General features: G+C 59.9%; 3 protein-coding genes across 3 annotated transcripts; 2 read left to right on the top strand and 1 right to left on the bottom strand.

Moving 5' to 3' along the window:
* Positions 1-47: 47 nt before the first annotated feature.
* LOC117643144 (forkhead box protein K1-like) lies at positions 48-599 on the top strand. Its single transcript, XM_034381852.1, has 2 exons — positions 48-214; positions 290-599. Exons 1-2 carry the CDS (start codon positions 48-50, stop codon positions 597-599), a joined length of 477 nt encoding a protein of 158 aa, XP_034237743.1.
* Positions 600-4,439: 3,840 nt separating this feature from the next.
* On the bottom strand, positions 4,440-4,941 carry LOC117641640. Its single transcript, XM_034379137.1, has 2 exons — positions 4,881-4,941; positions 4,440-4,806 (listed from the first exon to the last, which is right to left on the bottom strand). Exons 1-2 carry the CDS (start codon positions 4,890-4,892, stop codon positions 4,504-4,506), a joined length of 315 nt encoding a protein of 104 aa, XP_034235028.1. The 5' UTR covers positions 4,893-4,941; the 3' UTR covers positions 4,440-4,503.
* A 10,089-nt stretch (positions 4,942-15,030) lies between these two features.
* On the top strand, positions 15,031-15,986 carry LOC117639975 (calphotin-like). The gene is made up of 2 exons (XM_034376102.1): positions 15,031-15,115; positions 15,193-15,986. The coding sequence occupies exons 1-2, from the start codon at positions 15,101-15,103 to the stop codon at positions 15,898-15,900; spliced, it is 723 nt and encodes a 240-aa protein (XP_034231993.1). The 5' UTR covers positions 15,031-15,100; the 3' UTR covers positions 15,901-15,986.
* Positions 15,987-16,257: the final 271 nt, after the last annotated feature.

Here is a 16,257-nt window from a genome sequence, read left to right as displayed (position 1 = left end):
GGCAGAGGGCCGCGGACCGCCACGCGACCTCCCCGTCGAGGACCAGGATGGGCGCGGCGACGGCCGTCTTGGTGGCGGTCATCGTGTCGACGGCGAGCCTCGCAGACGCCTGGAAGTGGCGCAAGTGGAACCTGTTCGACGACAACGACGGCGACAGCGTGGTGACGGTGGCCGCGGACGGCAGGGCAGTCTACCCCGTCTACAGGACGTACAGGTGGGCATCCGGGTGGTTCATCGGGAGGGTTACACTCAGGGGGTGCCAGTGATGTTCAGCGCAGTGTTTTTGCAGCGGGTATCGGACTGTGCTGCTGCGGCTGCCGCTACCCGCCTTGCCGGATTTCGGACCGTCAGTGGTGACTCGAGTTCGCCACGTGTACGGCGTGCCGCCCCCGCTGCCGCCCCCGCCGCCGCCTCCGCCACCACCGCCGCCGCCCCCGGCCACTAGATACGGCGCCCCCGCCCCCGCACCGAGCAACGCCGCCGCCACCGCCGCGGCCGTGGCGGCTGCCGTGGCCAGGACCGTCCTGGAGGTACCCGCTTCTTTTCGTCTTCTCAATCTCAATGTCGCTCCTAAAGCCCCGCAGTCGCTGACGCGCTGACTCCATGGACGGCATGTTCCAGGCCCACGGCTTCAGTCGGAGCATCGAGAGTTCCGGACACCACGACGTCGTGCCGCCGAGCGTGCCGCCGACAGGTCGGTTGAATTCAGGCTGAAAACCTTGCCAAAGTTCACACGATGCATCGGACACTCAAGATTTGTTTGGAAATCCAGACAGCCGGGCCGTCTGGAGCGGACTGAGGGACGCGGTGCCTCACGCCGGGGAAGACCACAGGGGCCACGGCCTGTACTGGGAGCGGGGCCTGGGCGGACTGGGCGGCCTGGGCCACGGCGCGTCCTGGAGACGCTGACCATCGCCATCGCCATCGCCGGCCGCGCCATCTGCTCCTGGAGGTCCCCGCTGGAGCAGCGCTATGAGCAATGAACGACAAAAGCCGCCAATAAAGACGCACTGCCAAGACCGTAATCTCTTCTCATTCCAAACAGCTCGTCAATTCTTTAATCCTCTGCCACTTATATAGCAAGGCGCCATTTACTGAACGCGTGTCCTGGAAGGAATCACACACATGCGTAATGTGTGCGTGCGTTAGTGTGTGTGCGTGTGTGATGAGCGATCTGCATTCCCCGTTCATGATGCAAGTGGCGTGCCAAGACGTCCCAGAGGTCCGACAGGCTGCCGCGGCGCGGATCTCCTTAGCGCATCAAACAATGGCATCGATGATAATAACGCAGCGATGCCTACGCAGCGTTTATAAATCTGCGGTCGGGAGACAAGCAGCAGGTGACGAGTCCGAAATAGACGCCCTAAACATCACACACACGCACGCACACACGCGCAAGCTCATCCAGATCGACCAAGGGAAGCCCCTGCCAGACTGACGGTAGGCAACCAGTCGCACAGTCGCGCACTGCGTTCCTACCACCCGTTGCCATTACCATTAAGGGCTAGACCACACCAGGCGTTAAAAAAGCTCCTGGCGCAAATCACTTTCCAGTTCGACGCTCGCCACATTTGCAAACAGGCGCGTATTAAATCGCGACACGTGTAGCCTGTGTAGCCGTTCTGGTTGTCCACTGCAGTGGCAGGCCGTCCTGGAATGTGCGCTATCGGGTCCTGGACTTTGCCGAGGGTGTGGGTGACGCGGGGCGGGGCAAAGCCTTTACTTGATTGTTCGACGGGCGAGCGCGGCGTTGTGCGTCTCTCTCACTCTCCACGAGTCAATCAGGGAGGGCGAGAGAGACCGAGCGAGAGGCGGCCCTCCTCCCACCCATAGTAGCGCTAGGACGGCGGTGCGCGCGCGCAGTTAATGGCGATTGTCTGTCTCTCTCTCTCCGACTCTCCCTCCCCGGATCGGCCTCTCTCTCTCCCTCTCTTTGGCACGTAAACAAACTGGAGCAATACGCGATGTGAATTACATCATTTTAGCGATCTGAGATTTAAGCGACCGTGAAAAAGGATGACGGTGCCGCGTCACCTTTCGGAATCCGTAATTTGGCGTATTAAAAGTGCAAATATGTAAAATATGAGATAAAAATATTTCTGAAGTTTGAAATTCTGAGGAATGACTGCCACTGCCCAAGGCGTTGCCGGTTGCCGCTAATGCAGGTGAAACAGTGGAGTCACGTGCAGCGCGTATGCCTCAGGAGCCCGGCGGCCAACCGCGCCCAACCGAAACAATTCAGAACAATTGGGCATGTTTCTGTTTGTTTCCAAACTGTTCAATTCCGCAACGGCGGGAAATGTCAGATTCGGTCATCGTTCGCTCGCGGCACGCTTTCAGGGCTTTAGCGGTAGCCGACGCGAGAGCGCTTCGGAGGAGTGCGTCGTATGTGCATGTGTGGTGTAGTGTATGCACAGCGCCTTGTCCAGGCGCTTGTCGCCTGCCCATGCGTTTGCTATATAAACGGCCGCCTCCTCCTGGCCAGCATCAGTCGACTTGTGTCTTGTGTTCAGTTCAGCAGAAGCCGACCCCCCTATTCTCTCCAACATGAAGGTCCTGGTGAGTACCCACCTGGTGCAGTTCGGGGACGGTGCCGGCGACGACGGCATCCTGGTCAAACCGGCACCGCTTGCCCCCGCAGCTCGTGGCTGCTCGTGGAGGTGCTCGTGGAGGTGCTCGTGGAGATGGTCGTGGACGGCGAGTGGGTCCGAGGGTTCCTGTTCCTCCGTGTCCTGAGAGCCTCCGTCTGCCCTGCCCGCAGGTTGCCGTCCTCCTCGTGGCGCTGGTCGCCCCCGCGCTGTCCGCCCCCGCCCCCGAGCCCGTGGCGCGCCCCGGCGGCGGCCTGGTGCTGCTGGGCAACCCCGGCCTGGTGTCCGCCGTGCCCGCCCAGACCGTGCTCGTCGGCCCCGGCGGCGGCATCGTCAGCACCTCCGGCCTGGTGCCCGTCTCCACCCTGGGACACCCCGGCCTCATCAGCAGCCACGGCCTCGTCTCCCCGCTGGTCCTCGCCTAGAGCACCTCGCCGGCACCACGCCGTCAGCCCTCCGCTGCCCGGAGCGACAGCTCCGATCAGGACTTCACTGCCCTCTTGACCGTCCTCTCGTCATGAACCAAAACAACTATCTTGCATTTTGAATTGAAAAAGCAGAAAAAAATAAAAGAGATTTTTCCGGACTTGAGCTTGTTTTGACGTAATCCTGCCTTGACTGATAACTTGAAAATGTGGTGTGGCCAAATGAAGAAAACGTTGAGCAGCCCAGATCGTTTCAGACACAATCTCGAGCTTTAGAAGGGTCCGATCCAACATGACCAATACTAAGAACAAAGTACCAGTAAAGCACTATGCGTGAAAAAAAAAAAACCTTAGTGATTTTTATAGAAACATGAGTGGACTTACAGGGAGTTTGGTTCCACGAGATGAGATGGAACTATTGAACATGCAGTCCAATTACAAGCCCCTTCAGCTGATGGGGCTGGGTGACGCCTCAGGCGGATCATGCACTGCAGGAAATAACCACAACAAAAGTACACAAATTTCTGGCAAATTTTTTATCAGGAATTTTGTGTACTAGGGATGAAAATGCCCGGAAAGTTTCCGGAAACATTGGAAAAAAACAGTGTTTTTTTCCGTTTTTTTCCCTGGCCTCGGAAAAATTGGAAAGATTCAGCCTGAAAAGTAGGCAAAAAGTCGGGCATTTCGCCTGAAAGTAGGCTAAAAGCATACCTTTAACCCTACTGTGAACACGATTCTCAGTGCACTCAAACTACTTATACCCTGTTATGACTCCTTCTCGTGCGTTTTTTGAGCTTGCTGTTGTTAATCTCGGGTTGTCAGTATAGGTAAAGTTGTAAAAAAGCACAAAAGTGGTAGGTTTCATGTTCATAGTGCTTAAAAACTAATTTTTCCTATTTTTCCTTTTTTTCCAAATTTTCTGGGTTTTTTTCCAACTTTTCCGGTTTTTTTCCGACCCTTTGAAAGTTTCCGGAAAATTTGCATCTCTATTGTGTACTTTTCAAGTACAACAATTGTTGTACAAAGTACAATGGAACCGGCATGACGAGTGCTGTGCAGTCCAGGGCTCGTTGTGGTTTGTACAATTCTCGTTGTACATTCTACAATCCCTGTTGTACTTTTATTGTACAGTTTTTGTTGTACTTTTGTTGTACTATCCACACTTTTTCTTGCAGTGTGCCTGTCTTTAAACCCCGGTTAGCCTCCCAGATGACGTGGGTCACTGTGGTCTAGAGCGTGCGTACGCCGATTTCAAATTCCAAAATCCGGTGTTCGAATCCCGTCTTCTTATTTGCAGTTTTCGTCAGGCTCTGTGTGCGGATCCAGCCCAAAATTTACAATTTTTATTTTGACCCCCAGTTTGAGAACCGCTATTATTTCTTTGTGCATCGTTTCGATAAGGCTAAGGTACAATGAGACCATTTTCTGCAACTTTTTCCATGCCATTTTATTTGCGCCAATCGAGCATCACAACCACCATGTCGTCCTGACTACCAGATGCCGCCGTGGCCGAGGCCCAGTTCGTTGACGGCCACCACTCCGCCGAGGCCGTGGCCGCCGACGATGGTGCCGGCGGGGCCGGCGACCACCGCGTTGCCCCAGGGGGCGGCGGAAACGATGCCGCCGTGCAGGGCGGGGGCGGCCACCACCACGGCGGGCGACGGGTGGGTCTGCACCAGGCTGGTGCGGCTGATGGTGGTGGGGCCGGCCACGACCACGCCGCCCAGGCCGAGGAGGCCGCTGGGGGCGGACAGGGTGGCCGGCAGCACCACGGCGAGCACGGCGACGGCAAACTGCAAAACGCCGACGAGTACAGTGGCTGCCGAAAGCGAGAGCGGGTCACGGCGGGCGGCGACGTTGTACTTACCAGGACCTTCATGATGCTGGGTGAGTGTGGTGATGCACGCTTGGAGTACGCAGGCACAGTGCTCCCGGCGTCGCAGCACGCCCGTTTTATACGGACACTGTGGACGGCCTTCTGTCGGCGTGTGCGTGCGTGCGTGTGCGTGTGTGACGCGGCGGAGAGGGTGGGTGTGAGGGGGGCGGGGGCGCCAACGGTTTGCGCCGATAACTTCATTCATAATACAGTCTGGTCGGTTCGTGTTCCCGGAGCGGTTCTTTCTTTCTTTCTCTCCGCCTCTCGCCGAGTACTGCCGTTCCTTCTTCGTACTGTACTCCGTGGTCCGCGTCTGTCCCAGTCTGTCCCAGCCCCGGGCGTCTTGGCTTGGCGCCTGCAATCCACCCCCGCGTCCCCGCAGGGCTGCACCCATAACATAAAAAAAGTAAAACCAAAGAAATTGTGACTACATTTTTTGGGCGTGTTAGTCCAAAAAGATGAAGGTTGACCAACCTCTCCCACCGGGGAAATTATTTTTGCTTGAACTTTGACGCTCGGCCGCGCTCGGTCCACATCAGGTTGACTGAAATCACTCATACGCCCGTCAACACTCACTACCTGGGCACAGCCTGCGCGAGGCGGAGAGCGCGAGGATCAAGAAAGGGAGAGTGACGGTGTGCGAGAGAGACGGCTGGGAGAGAATGATAGGACTCGCGAGCGCAAGGCGCAAGGCCGCCGTCGTGATACCGGCAGGCCGGCAGGCCGGCAGGGCGATCTGGAGGGGTGTGGCCAGTGTGGCCAGCGGCCGGCCGTGTGGCGGGGCAGGCGGGGCTTGGGACTCGAGGCCTGAGCGGCCAGCGGGACTCTAGCGACTCTAGGAAGTCGCGTCGCCCTCCATCTGGCCGCTCCCATTAGCATCGGCGACGTGCACCCAGAGCCGGGATCGGGGTGGGCTTTAGTGGGCTTCGCGCTTTTCCGCCAAACCCACTAGAAGCCCGACCCACGTAGAGCGCACCCGCTTAGAGCCCGACCCACGAAAAGCCCACTCCGAACGACAAAGCCCACGTAGAGCCCACGTTCCGTAGCCCGTTCGGCTGCTGCCGTCGCCCGCCCCGCCTCTCCCCTCGCCTGTGCCTGTCGCAACTCGTCCCGACAGGTGCTGCCACCTAGCGGACAGAGGCTGACCCTAGAGACGCCTAGTGGGCTTGAGAAGCCCACTACGGCTCATGGGCTCTTAGTGGGCCTGGGAAGCCCACATGGGCTCGCTGAGCCAAGCCCACTAGAGCCCACCCCGATCCCGGCTCTGCGTGCACCGCCTTTGTGCCGCCCACCACGCCAAGCCGGCCGCCAGCGAGGCGCCTGTGAGGTAGGGTGCGTCGATATGCACGACTTTTCAGATGCAGCTTTTGGGTAGCACTCAAAAGTTTCGTTTTTTTGTGCTGATTCCATAAATGACCTCGATTTTGCGATAGGACAAAGCCTTCATGACCCTACCGGGCGTTTTAAGTCAAAAAGCGGAGTTTTTGTATTTTTTCTTGTATTTTGGTTCCGCATTCCATCCCAAACTGTCGGGGCGGCTGTTGCACGGTCGGATGGCCACCGCCTACACTAAATACAAGTTTTGCAGCTTGGCAGGACCACCGGACACCTCACGTGCGTGTCCCAAACCTCAATTTTCACCCTTTTTTTACAACAATTTTTCATTTTTTTCCCTTTATTTCAGCTTTTATCGAGGATTGTACCGACCCAGTCGGTCTATACCATGACCACAGGTTGTATAAAACAGTGTAGGGGTGCATAGAACGCAAGGCAGCCCCCGGACCGGGGCTGTGTAGGGAGGGGGAGTAGGGAGGGAGGGAAGGCGGAGAAAACAAATCCCCAAAATCGGCCCAAATCAGCTGTTTTGCCCTGTTTTGCCTGTTGGTAAATACTGTATTGCGGTGCAGCTAGCTTGGCAAGTGTTTCTTCCCCTTGCCTACCCAGGACTCACCACGAGCGCGTCCGCTACGAGTGGATACGCGCAGGAAGATGCCACAGCACCGCCGATCGGAGCGCCCCCAGCGGCAGTGGTGGGGACTGGCGCGGGGCACCGTGAGACGCGAAATTTCAAACTGGCCCGGGGAAGGGAAAACACCGCTTGAAAAAGGAGCAAACTAGGGTCAGTTGGGGTAAGTATGGGACACGGGGTAAAAATGGGACAGCTGATCCTTAGTCAAGATTTGACATTTTTGAACGCACTACATACCAAATGTGATGTTTTTATTGAGAAAATAATTTTTGCTACGGCACAAGTTCTAAAATCTCGATTCTTGACTAAAAATCAGCTGTCCCATTTTTACCCCGTGTCCCATAATTACCCCAACTGACCCTAATTGAGTTGGCAGAACAAGCAAGTAGCAAAACAAATGTAAGGGAAAAGCGCGCGATTATCGGTCATTTCTGTTCTGTCGGTCAACCTGTGAAGATGTACTCAAAGGAGGCATGTTCACTGTGAGTAACAACACTGGCTGCCTTAGACTACTTTGATCATTTCTCTATAAAAAATTTCTTGTCTGGCCTCCGGTGTCCAGCTACATATGAACACAAGAAAACCTTGTACAGGCACATGCGCTCCAGACATGGTCTGGATCCAACAGAGGCAAGCAGTGAGCCTAAGAAGGGAGCGACTTGTTACGAGTGTGACAAAGTATGTATAGTCTCATGTACATGTGAAAACCGCCTCATCGGCTTAAACATCTGTAAACATCTTCACACGGTCTATTACAAATTAAAATCACAAACACCAATCAACGTAACTATTGAAGAAGCTCGGTTATGTCCGCACAAATATTTTTTCCACTTTTTCCGTTCGGACCCACCCACATAGTCTTTCGTCCGCCAGGGGCGGCACAGTCTCACGGTGCCCCGCGCCAGTCCCCACCACTGCCGCTGGTCCGCTGTTCGTGGTGAGTCCTGCGTAGGCAAGGGGAAGAAACACTTGCCAAGCTAGCTGCACCGCAATACAGTATTTACCAACAGGCAAAACAGGGCAAAACAGCTGATTTGGGCCGATTTTGGGCATTTGTTTTCTCCGCCTTCCCTCCCTCCCTACTCCCCCTCCCTACACAGCCCCGGTCCGGTGGCTGCCTTGCGTTCTATGCACCCCTGCACTGTTTTATACAACCTCTGGTCATGGTATAGACTGACTGGGTCGGTACAATCCTCGATAAAAGCTGAAAAAAAGGGAAAAAAATGAAAAATTGTTGTAAAAAAAGGGTGAAAATTGAGGTTTGGGACACACACGTGAGGTGTCCGGTGGTCCTGCCAAGCTGCAAAACTTGTATTTAGTGTAGGCGGTGGCCATCCGACCGTGCAACAGCCGCCCCGACAGTTTGGGATGGAATGCGGAACCAAAAAACAAGAAAAAATACAAAAACTCCGCTTTTTGACATAAAACGCCCGGTAGGGTCATGTAGGCTTTGTCCTATCGCAAAACCGAGGTCATTTATGGAATCAGCACAAAAAAACCAAACTTTTGAGTGCTACCCAAAAGCTGCATCTGAAAAGTCGTGCATATCGACGCACCCTACTGTGAGGTAGGCAGCCGGCCGCCTGCCAACACTGGGTAGGCAGCCCGCCGCGCCGCCGAGCGTCGCCGCCCGCCCGTTGCCTACGCGGCAGGCGCTCGCCCGCCGCGCTCCGCCCGCACCGCTCCGCACAGTGGGCCAGAAACCGGCGGAGGCGGCCAAAATTCTTGACGCGTTTTGAGCTCCAGAGTCGCTAAATAGGACTCGAATCAAACGTGTGACCCCACCAATGGCTCGCTCTCCGAACGAGGAATCCATTGGTGGGGTCACACGTTCGGTTCGGGTCCTGTGTTGTGACTCTGGAGCTCAAAACGCGTCTAGAGTTTTGGCCGCCTCCACCGGCCTTCTGGCCCACTGTGCTCCGTGACGCAACGCCACGCCACACCTGACGGACCTGCCGCGCCGTGCCGCGCCGTGCCGCGCTCACTGTCAAGGACGGGACGGGGTGCTGCAGCCTGCAGCCGGGCACCGCGAAGGCGATGCAGCGCCCCAGCGCCATGGCGGCGCCGAAGCCCAGTCCGTCAAGTACCGTACTGCGCGTCACGGCGTCACGGCGCGGCGTGTCACGGTCACGGTCGTGACGTGGGCGTGACGCGGAAGCGCGGCGGACCGCCAGCCGCCCCGAGGGAGAAGACGAGGAGATGCGGAGCGGAGCGCCGAGCCATAGGCGGCGGAGGCTGACCCGGAGGAACCCGGCAGCGCCTCGCCTCGCATCTCCACACGCACGCACACGCACCGAGATACGCACAAAGGAAAATGGTGCGGCCCGAGTACTCGCGCGACGACTGAACCAAATTTTTTCGAGCGCGTCGCGCGGCCGTCACCGAGTGAGTCATTCTTCGGACGCACGTGGCGCAGCGGTCCGTTTTCCGCGGACGCCGAGTCTCCGACGCGCTGAACGGAAAGTCCTTCAGGTGACAGAGGCGGCACGCCCAGGCAGCCAGCCCAGGCTGGCAGACAGCGAGCGCCGTCATTATCCTGCAAACCGCCTCATCTGGTTGCGGCGACAAAAGAGCGGCCCGTTGCAGTGGGCTGCAGTGGGCTCACTTCGCGCTGTCTCTCTCGCACTGGCGGGGCGCCCGGCGGGAGGCGCGCGAGAGTGAGAGAGACAGAGCGACCGGCCATCAGTATCAATCTAATTGACAGCCCCGCGTGTAATGGCGTCGCGTCGCCGCGTTACAGTGGCGTCGCATTCGCTTTCCGCCGCGGAGACCGAGTCGGCGGGACGCGCGGAACGGCCGGAAAAGCGACATTTATTCGACTATCATCGGGGATGAGTACTGCTCCGTGGGGCAGAAGACCGGTGGAGGCGGTCAAAACTCAAGACGCGTTTTGAGCTCCAGAGTCGCTAAACAGGACTCGAACCGAACGTGTGACCCCACCAATGGATTCCTCGTTCGGAGAGCAATCCATTGGTGGGGTCACACGTTTGGTTCGAGTCTCGTTTAGCGACTCTGGAGCTCAAAACGCGTCCGGCATTCAGACCGCCTCCACCCGTCTTCTGGCCCACGGTGCACTGCTCCTACGTCGCTCAGGGGTCGCTTTGCAAAATACCGAGTGCGCCTCCAAAAACTGAACTTAACCTAACCTAACTTTCCCACGAGCCCACAGGGATGCGGTGCACACCTCGACCTCTCCACTCGCGCCGCATCGCGCCGCATTCCGACGACGGCGACCTCCAAAGACATCCAGAGCCGCTTATCGGGAAAGCGTGCGAGGCGCGCTAGCCGAGCGGCCTTTTGAAATTACCGCCGCGCGGCAGGGAGCAGAGAGGTGCATATCAGGCGGCAATGGCAATTGCAGCGCAAAGCGCAACCCGGCGGCCCGGCGGCCTGGCTGCCTGGCACCGCAGGGCCTCCTTGGCGGCGAGCCGCGCGCCAGGAAGCGCGGGAAGCGCAGGACGGACATGGGGGAGGCGGGGCCACCGCCCGCAGACTCGTTCCGAGAGTCGTTCTCGTCGCTCTGTCTCCCTCGCACCGATAGGGGACGCCCCATGAGTGCGAGAGAGACAGAGCGACGAAAGGACTCTCGGTATCAGTCTGCTGTTGCGGCTGGCAGTGGACCGCTTCCTCCACTTCCTCCACTTCCCTGCTCGCGCCCTTAATGTCTCTGTTAAGGTTGCGGCGGCGACACGCACTCCATGCACTCCGTGTCCGACCACGCGTGACCGTTTGGCACGCTGCTGAAATTATCACCGTGACCGTGACGGCCGGAGCCTTCATGATCACGAAAAAAACGGGGAAAGGTTTAGCCGTCTGGTGAGCCGACTCGCTGCGCTTTCAAACGCCGTCGCGGGTGTCGACTGTGACTGGCACAGTGGAAGACTCTGGACAATGCGGCGCCCTGATGAACTTACGACTGGCTGGGTGCTGGGCCGAGTTGAATGGAAACGGTTGTCGGTTTGGCACGCGCTTACAAGAACGCAAACAGTCCGTTTGCCAGCCCACTATACGGAGAGAGGGCGACGGGCGACGGCTCCAAGAACACGCATGGGATATTCGCGCGCCCTGGCCGAGGTATCTGTGTACGACCATCGATTCAGCGAAGCACATGCCACGCGTAGCGCGAACTGCGGGGCGGGGTGGGGCGGGGCGGGGCGTGGTGAGGTGAGGCGGTTCCTGTTACACTAATAGTGATTGCAGGTCCGGCATTTACGTTTCAAGGGCGTGCATTCATGCTTGTCAGTCGTCGTTCAAATTCTTAATTGCAATTTTTAAAACTTTTATCGGGGTTGTAACGTTAATTAATTTTCTTTTCCGACATCTCGCCGCCTTTTTAAAACCTGCTGCAGCACTTACCGAGCGAGAGCATTCCTCATTTTTTTCAGTGTACACTGTGTACAGCATGGTTGCCAACTTACTCGTGCATGGTCACAGAAAAAAAAGCGTATCGACTTTGTGCCTGGCAGCGTATATGAGCGCTCGGCCTGGCCACGCCTGGCCTGGCATGCAACTCCGGCTTCAAAAACAGCCCGCCGGACAGGCCGAAGGGTCACCCTAGCCGTATACATTCTCACTGGGCGTGCCGCTGCCACGTTATTCTCCGCCCGGTGAAAGGTTAGGTGGGACTATACCTCTCTCTTTCTATAGGACTCTCTACAGGACTCTCTACAGGACTCTCTTCCACTGAGAGGCCGAAATGCGGAGGGGAACGACTCCGGGCGAGCACACTGTTCATCACCTTGGGGCGGCGCATCGGCTTTCTGGGCAAGCAGGCCGCGCTGGCGGTGCTGTCTGGCCGAGAGCGCTGACTCGCACCAAGCCGAGCCAAGCCGTGGAGGGGGATCAAGATGAAATGGATCCGTGAGCGCGATTGCCTGGGCTGGCAAATCAGGGCGTCGGCAGGAAATGGACCCAGAAGGCCGCAGGGCCCGCAGGGCCGAACTACCCGATCGTCCGCCAGCAAACCGAACACGATGCAGTGGAAACATTTGAAACTCCGAGTAACGAAGTAGCGCCGCGACCCTCGTCCTGCAGAACGGCCAGTGCTTCTAGCTTGCCGCTTGCCGCCTGCCGAGTGGGCGTCGGGGTCGGGCGGACACTGTATCGGACACATGCGACGCATAAATGTGCAGTAACGTCGAGTAACGCCCTGCTCTCGCTCCCCCTCTCTCTCTCTCTCTCTCTCTCTCTCTCTCTCTCTCTCTCTCTCTCTCTCTCTCTCTCTCTCTCTCTCTCTCTCTCTCTCTCGCATGAACGGCTACGTGTTGTGCACCTCTGTTGGCGCCATGCCGCCTCTGGGACCGGCCAAGGGCGCCGCCCGGCCACCGCCTCGCACTCACAAAGCCTCTATTTTCTCGCATGGTGGCCCGGATGAGCCCCTGGCTCGAGCCCCCGTGGGGTCCTGGACCGGTGCTGCTCGGACTGCAGACTGCGGGGCGCAGGGCGAGCGCGGGTGTGACGTGTGAGCGTCCCTGTGGCGTGGCCGCCTCCCCTCCGCCGCCCCGCGCCCCGGCGCCCCTCCCGACTCGGTTGTTGTTGTCCGGAGAGGGGTGTGGCTGCCTGCGCCTGCTCCTTGCGGTCGGCCTGGTCGGCCGTGCCCCCAAGGAGTCGAGCCCCCCTCCGTTGCAACGCGTTGTGCTGGTATAAAAGCGAATGCGTCGTTGCCTAGGACACAAACGACAGGCAGACCTCCGCCGACACAACAGCCCAGCAACCCACCCCCAGCATCATGAAGTCCATGGTGAGTAGCGAGTAGCGAGTGCAGCGGGTGCAACTTGGCCAGCTCGGCCCAGTTTCGTTTGGGCCGGGCCGGCAGGGCTCTCCCCTCGGGGACCACGGCACCACGGCGTCCCTTCGGACTTCGCCAAGGCCCTGCCCGCCCTGCCCGCCCCGGCCGCCCTGGCCAGGCCTCCGTGCGCAGTGGCAGTGCACGAGTGGAGCCAGCGTCGCGACCGAGTCCAGCCGCGCCAGCCGCGCCGCGCTCGCGGACGCAGGATCCAGGTGACGGGCCTTGCTGGCGGCGCGCCAACCTGCGAACGCCGCACGCGGCAATGGCGCCGTCCCGCGCGGCGATGCAGTGCGTGCGCGGCGCGCGCGTGGCGCATTGTCTCGGCCGGACGTGCTCGCGGATTCGGGAGTCGCCGCGCCGAACGTCAAGCAGTGCACGCCCGCCGTGGCGTCACCGCGCACCCAAATCCACGACACTGCGCGGAAAAGAGAACGTCCTTTCGGCACAGAAGTAAGCCAAGCCTTGTGATTGTCCCGCAGGTTGTGTTGGCCCTGGTGGCCGTACTCGCCCCCGCCCTGGCCAAGCCCAGCGGCTGGCCTCTGGGTCTGGGTCTGGGCCACGCCGGCCTGATCGCCGCCCCCCACGCCGTCGCCATCGCCCCGGCCACCGCCGTGTCGCACTCCAGCGTGGTCCAGACGCACCCGTCCGCCGTCGTGGTCGCCGCCCCCGCCGTCCACGGCGCCGTCATCGCCGCCCCCGCCGTCCACGCCCCCGCCGTCATCGCCGCCCCCGCCGTCCACGGCGTCCACGGCTCCGGCCTCATCGCCACCGGCCACGGCAGCGCGCTCATCGCCGGCCCCTCCGGCGTCATCGCCGCCAACCGCGGCCTCGTCGGCCTGGGTGTCCACGGCCTCGGCGTCCACGGCCTCGGCGTCCACGGTCTTGGCCTGGGCCCTCATTGGTAGAAACCGCCCCCATGCCCAAAGAGCATCAGAAAATTGGAAAAATTAAATAAAAACAAATTGTCCAGCTTCCTGGTCACTGCCTTTGTTCCACGGAACCTCAGAAATAAACAAAAGGTCTCGGAGAGAAATAATGTGAGCGTTAATGATCCCCTTCACCGACAGCGCCGCGGTGCCGCAATGAGGCGATGAGGCGTGGCGCACTGCAGTGGCGTGGCAGTGCCTTGGCAGTGGCGGGGCAGTGGCGGAGCAAACATGAGGTGTCTGTCCTTCAGAGGCCAGACAAATAGGGGCCGGGCGTAAACGCAACGCACAACGCGGTCAGCCAATCACAAACAAGCGCAGGCCTCGAAGCGATGCATTAAAAAAATGAATTTATGATTTAATGGAGCTAGCAGGATAAAAGACTGTGTCACTCTTTGGCTCGCTCCTGCCAAGCGCCAAGCGCGCGCCTGGAGTTGACCACCTGGCCGTCGAGGAAGTCTGGAACCTCTGCTTTAGCAACACAAGGACCACAAGAATGAAGTGCAGTCACGATGTATCGCCCGTCCGTCGCACTCAAATCATTAACTTCCCGCATTTACTATAGATATTTCTTGGTTGATTTCCAGTCAGTTTAGCACCACATCGCGCCGCAAGCGGGAGACCTAAACGCAAGAGTGCGGCGCAGCGCCGAGGGAAATGCAATTAGCACCATAGTTACCGACATCCCAACCCCCTAAACCTGTAATGCCATCTACTTGTTACGGTGTGGGGGCCTCCGCGAAAAATCGATCATCGGGGGCTTCTGGGATTTCTGATGACTCCTTAACACCAGCTCCTGAGCCGAAAGGGTCGCCTACCCTCGCGGCGGCAAGCGGCACGTCGAATGGGCTGCCTACCCTCAAGGCGGTGACGTCATCGCCGCGCGTGTCCGCAGGCTTCCGCGGGGTGGGGGTAGCTGGCGGTCCGCGAGGCGGTAGTGACGCAGGCGTCGGCGCCAAGGCCGCCAAGGCCGCTGCACTGCTAATCAGGGCAAGCAGGGCGAAAGGGTGGAGGGAATTCCCAGCGCGGGCGGCGGCGGTGGCGGATGCGCTGCCGTGAAGGCCGCCGCGCCGACGAAGAAAACCGAGACCACCCATTGTGTTTGTCCGGCGCGTAGCTGGGTGGCGCGTGGCCCTCCACTCGAGTCGAACAGACGCCGAAATCCTGAACCAGTGACCGTCTCGCCCGGCGCTGTCGGTGCCGATCCAGTGCGCCCGACGACGCGCAACGCGCACGCCAAGGTCGGGTGGATCAAATAGACGCGGCGGCATGCGTGGGGTGCGTGGCGGCGTGGCGGCGTGGCGGCGTGGCGGGGGCCTTTGGCTGGCCGTTGGCGCGTAGCTGCAGCCACGGCGCGGGGTTGGCCTGCACGGCCCGTCACGGGGGCACCGCGTGCTGCACGTTGACTGGCGTCGCGGGGCGTCGCGCTGCTACAAACATATATAAACGGGAGAAAGGCGACGCCGGGACAAACAGTCCGATACGACACGCAGCGCGCTACGCCGCAAAGGAGTACGACTAGATCACCATGCTGAGGCTCGTGGTAAGTGCAGTGGGCGGCCGGGGCGCGGTTCGGTGTCGCCTTACCTGCTGCTCTACATCATGGTGTCCGTGTTGCAGTGCGTTGTCGCGTGCGTGGCGCTGGCCGGCGCGGCCCCCAGCGGCCTGGGACTGGGACTCGGTGGTCTCCAGCTCGGCGGCCTGCAGCTCGTGCAGTCCCCGCAGTCCGTGGTCGTCGCCCAGCCCAGGCTGATCGCCGCCGCCGCCCCCCAGACTGTGATCGCCGCCCCCGCCTCCGTGGGCGCCACCATCATCGGCCCCCAGGCTCCTCAGGTCCTCGTTGCTGCCCCCGCGGCCGCCCCCGCCGTCGTCGCCGCCCCCATCGCCGCCCCCACCACGCTGATCGCCGGCCCCCGTGAAGCGGACGCCGTCGTGGTCGGCCCCCAGGCTGCCAGCGCCACCATCGTCGGCCCTCAGGCCGCCCCCGCCCTGGTCGCCGCCCCCGCAGCCGTGGCCGCCGTGGCCGCCCCCACCACCGTGATCGCTGGTCCCCGTGAGGCGGACTCCGTCGTGGTCGGTCCCCAGGCCGGCAGCGCGACCATCGTTGGCCCCCAGGCCGGCAGCGCCACTGTCGTGGCTGCCGCCCCCGCCCCCGCTACCCTGGTGGCTGCCGCCCCCGCCGCTGCTACCCTGGTGGCTGCCGCCCCCGCCGCCACCACGCTGGTCGCTGCCGCCCCCCAGGCCGCCCTCGTCGGAGGCATCAACACCCTCGGCCTCAACTCCCTGTCCATTGCCGGTCTGGGTGGTCTCAGGATCGCTGGCCACTGATCTCTGACTTACTAAAGAGTGGAACTGATCAATTTTGTGCACTGGTAAAATGGAACCAAAATAAAACGCCCTTGAATGAACGAAAAGCAAGCGTCTCTTTGAGCGTCCCATCCTCGTGATCTGGGGAAGTCATTGAGTGAGATCAACACAGTGTAAGGTATGAACACTAAATTTTATTTCGGTGGGCCAAATGCGAGCGCGCAGCGATGCGCGTGCAAGTTACATTCGTTTTGCGTAGTGCCGGCGACGCCGGGGCGTGGGTTCGGTCGGTTCGGTGTCCGGGAGTCTTTGGTCTCGAGGCGCTGGGCGCTGGGCGCGCTGGGTGCGCCGGGCTGCCGCTTCTTCACCAGCCCTGGC

This window comes from Thrips palmi, unplaced genomic scaffold (genome assembly GCF_012932325.1).
Source record: "Thrips palmi isolate BJ-2018 unplaced genomic scaffold, TpBJ-2018v1 HiC_scaffold_1, whole genome shotgun sequence".
Taxonomy (NCBI): domain Eukaryota; kingdom Metazoa; phylum Arthropoda; class Insecta; order Thysanoptera; family Thripidae; genus Thrips; species Thrips palmi.
Note: the sequence above shows the minus strand (reverse complement) of the source record. Positions and strands in the feature narration are given on the sequence as shown.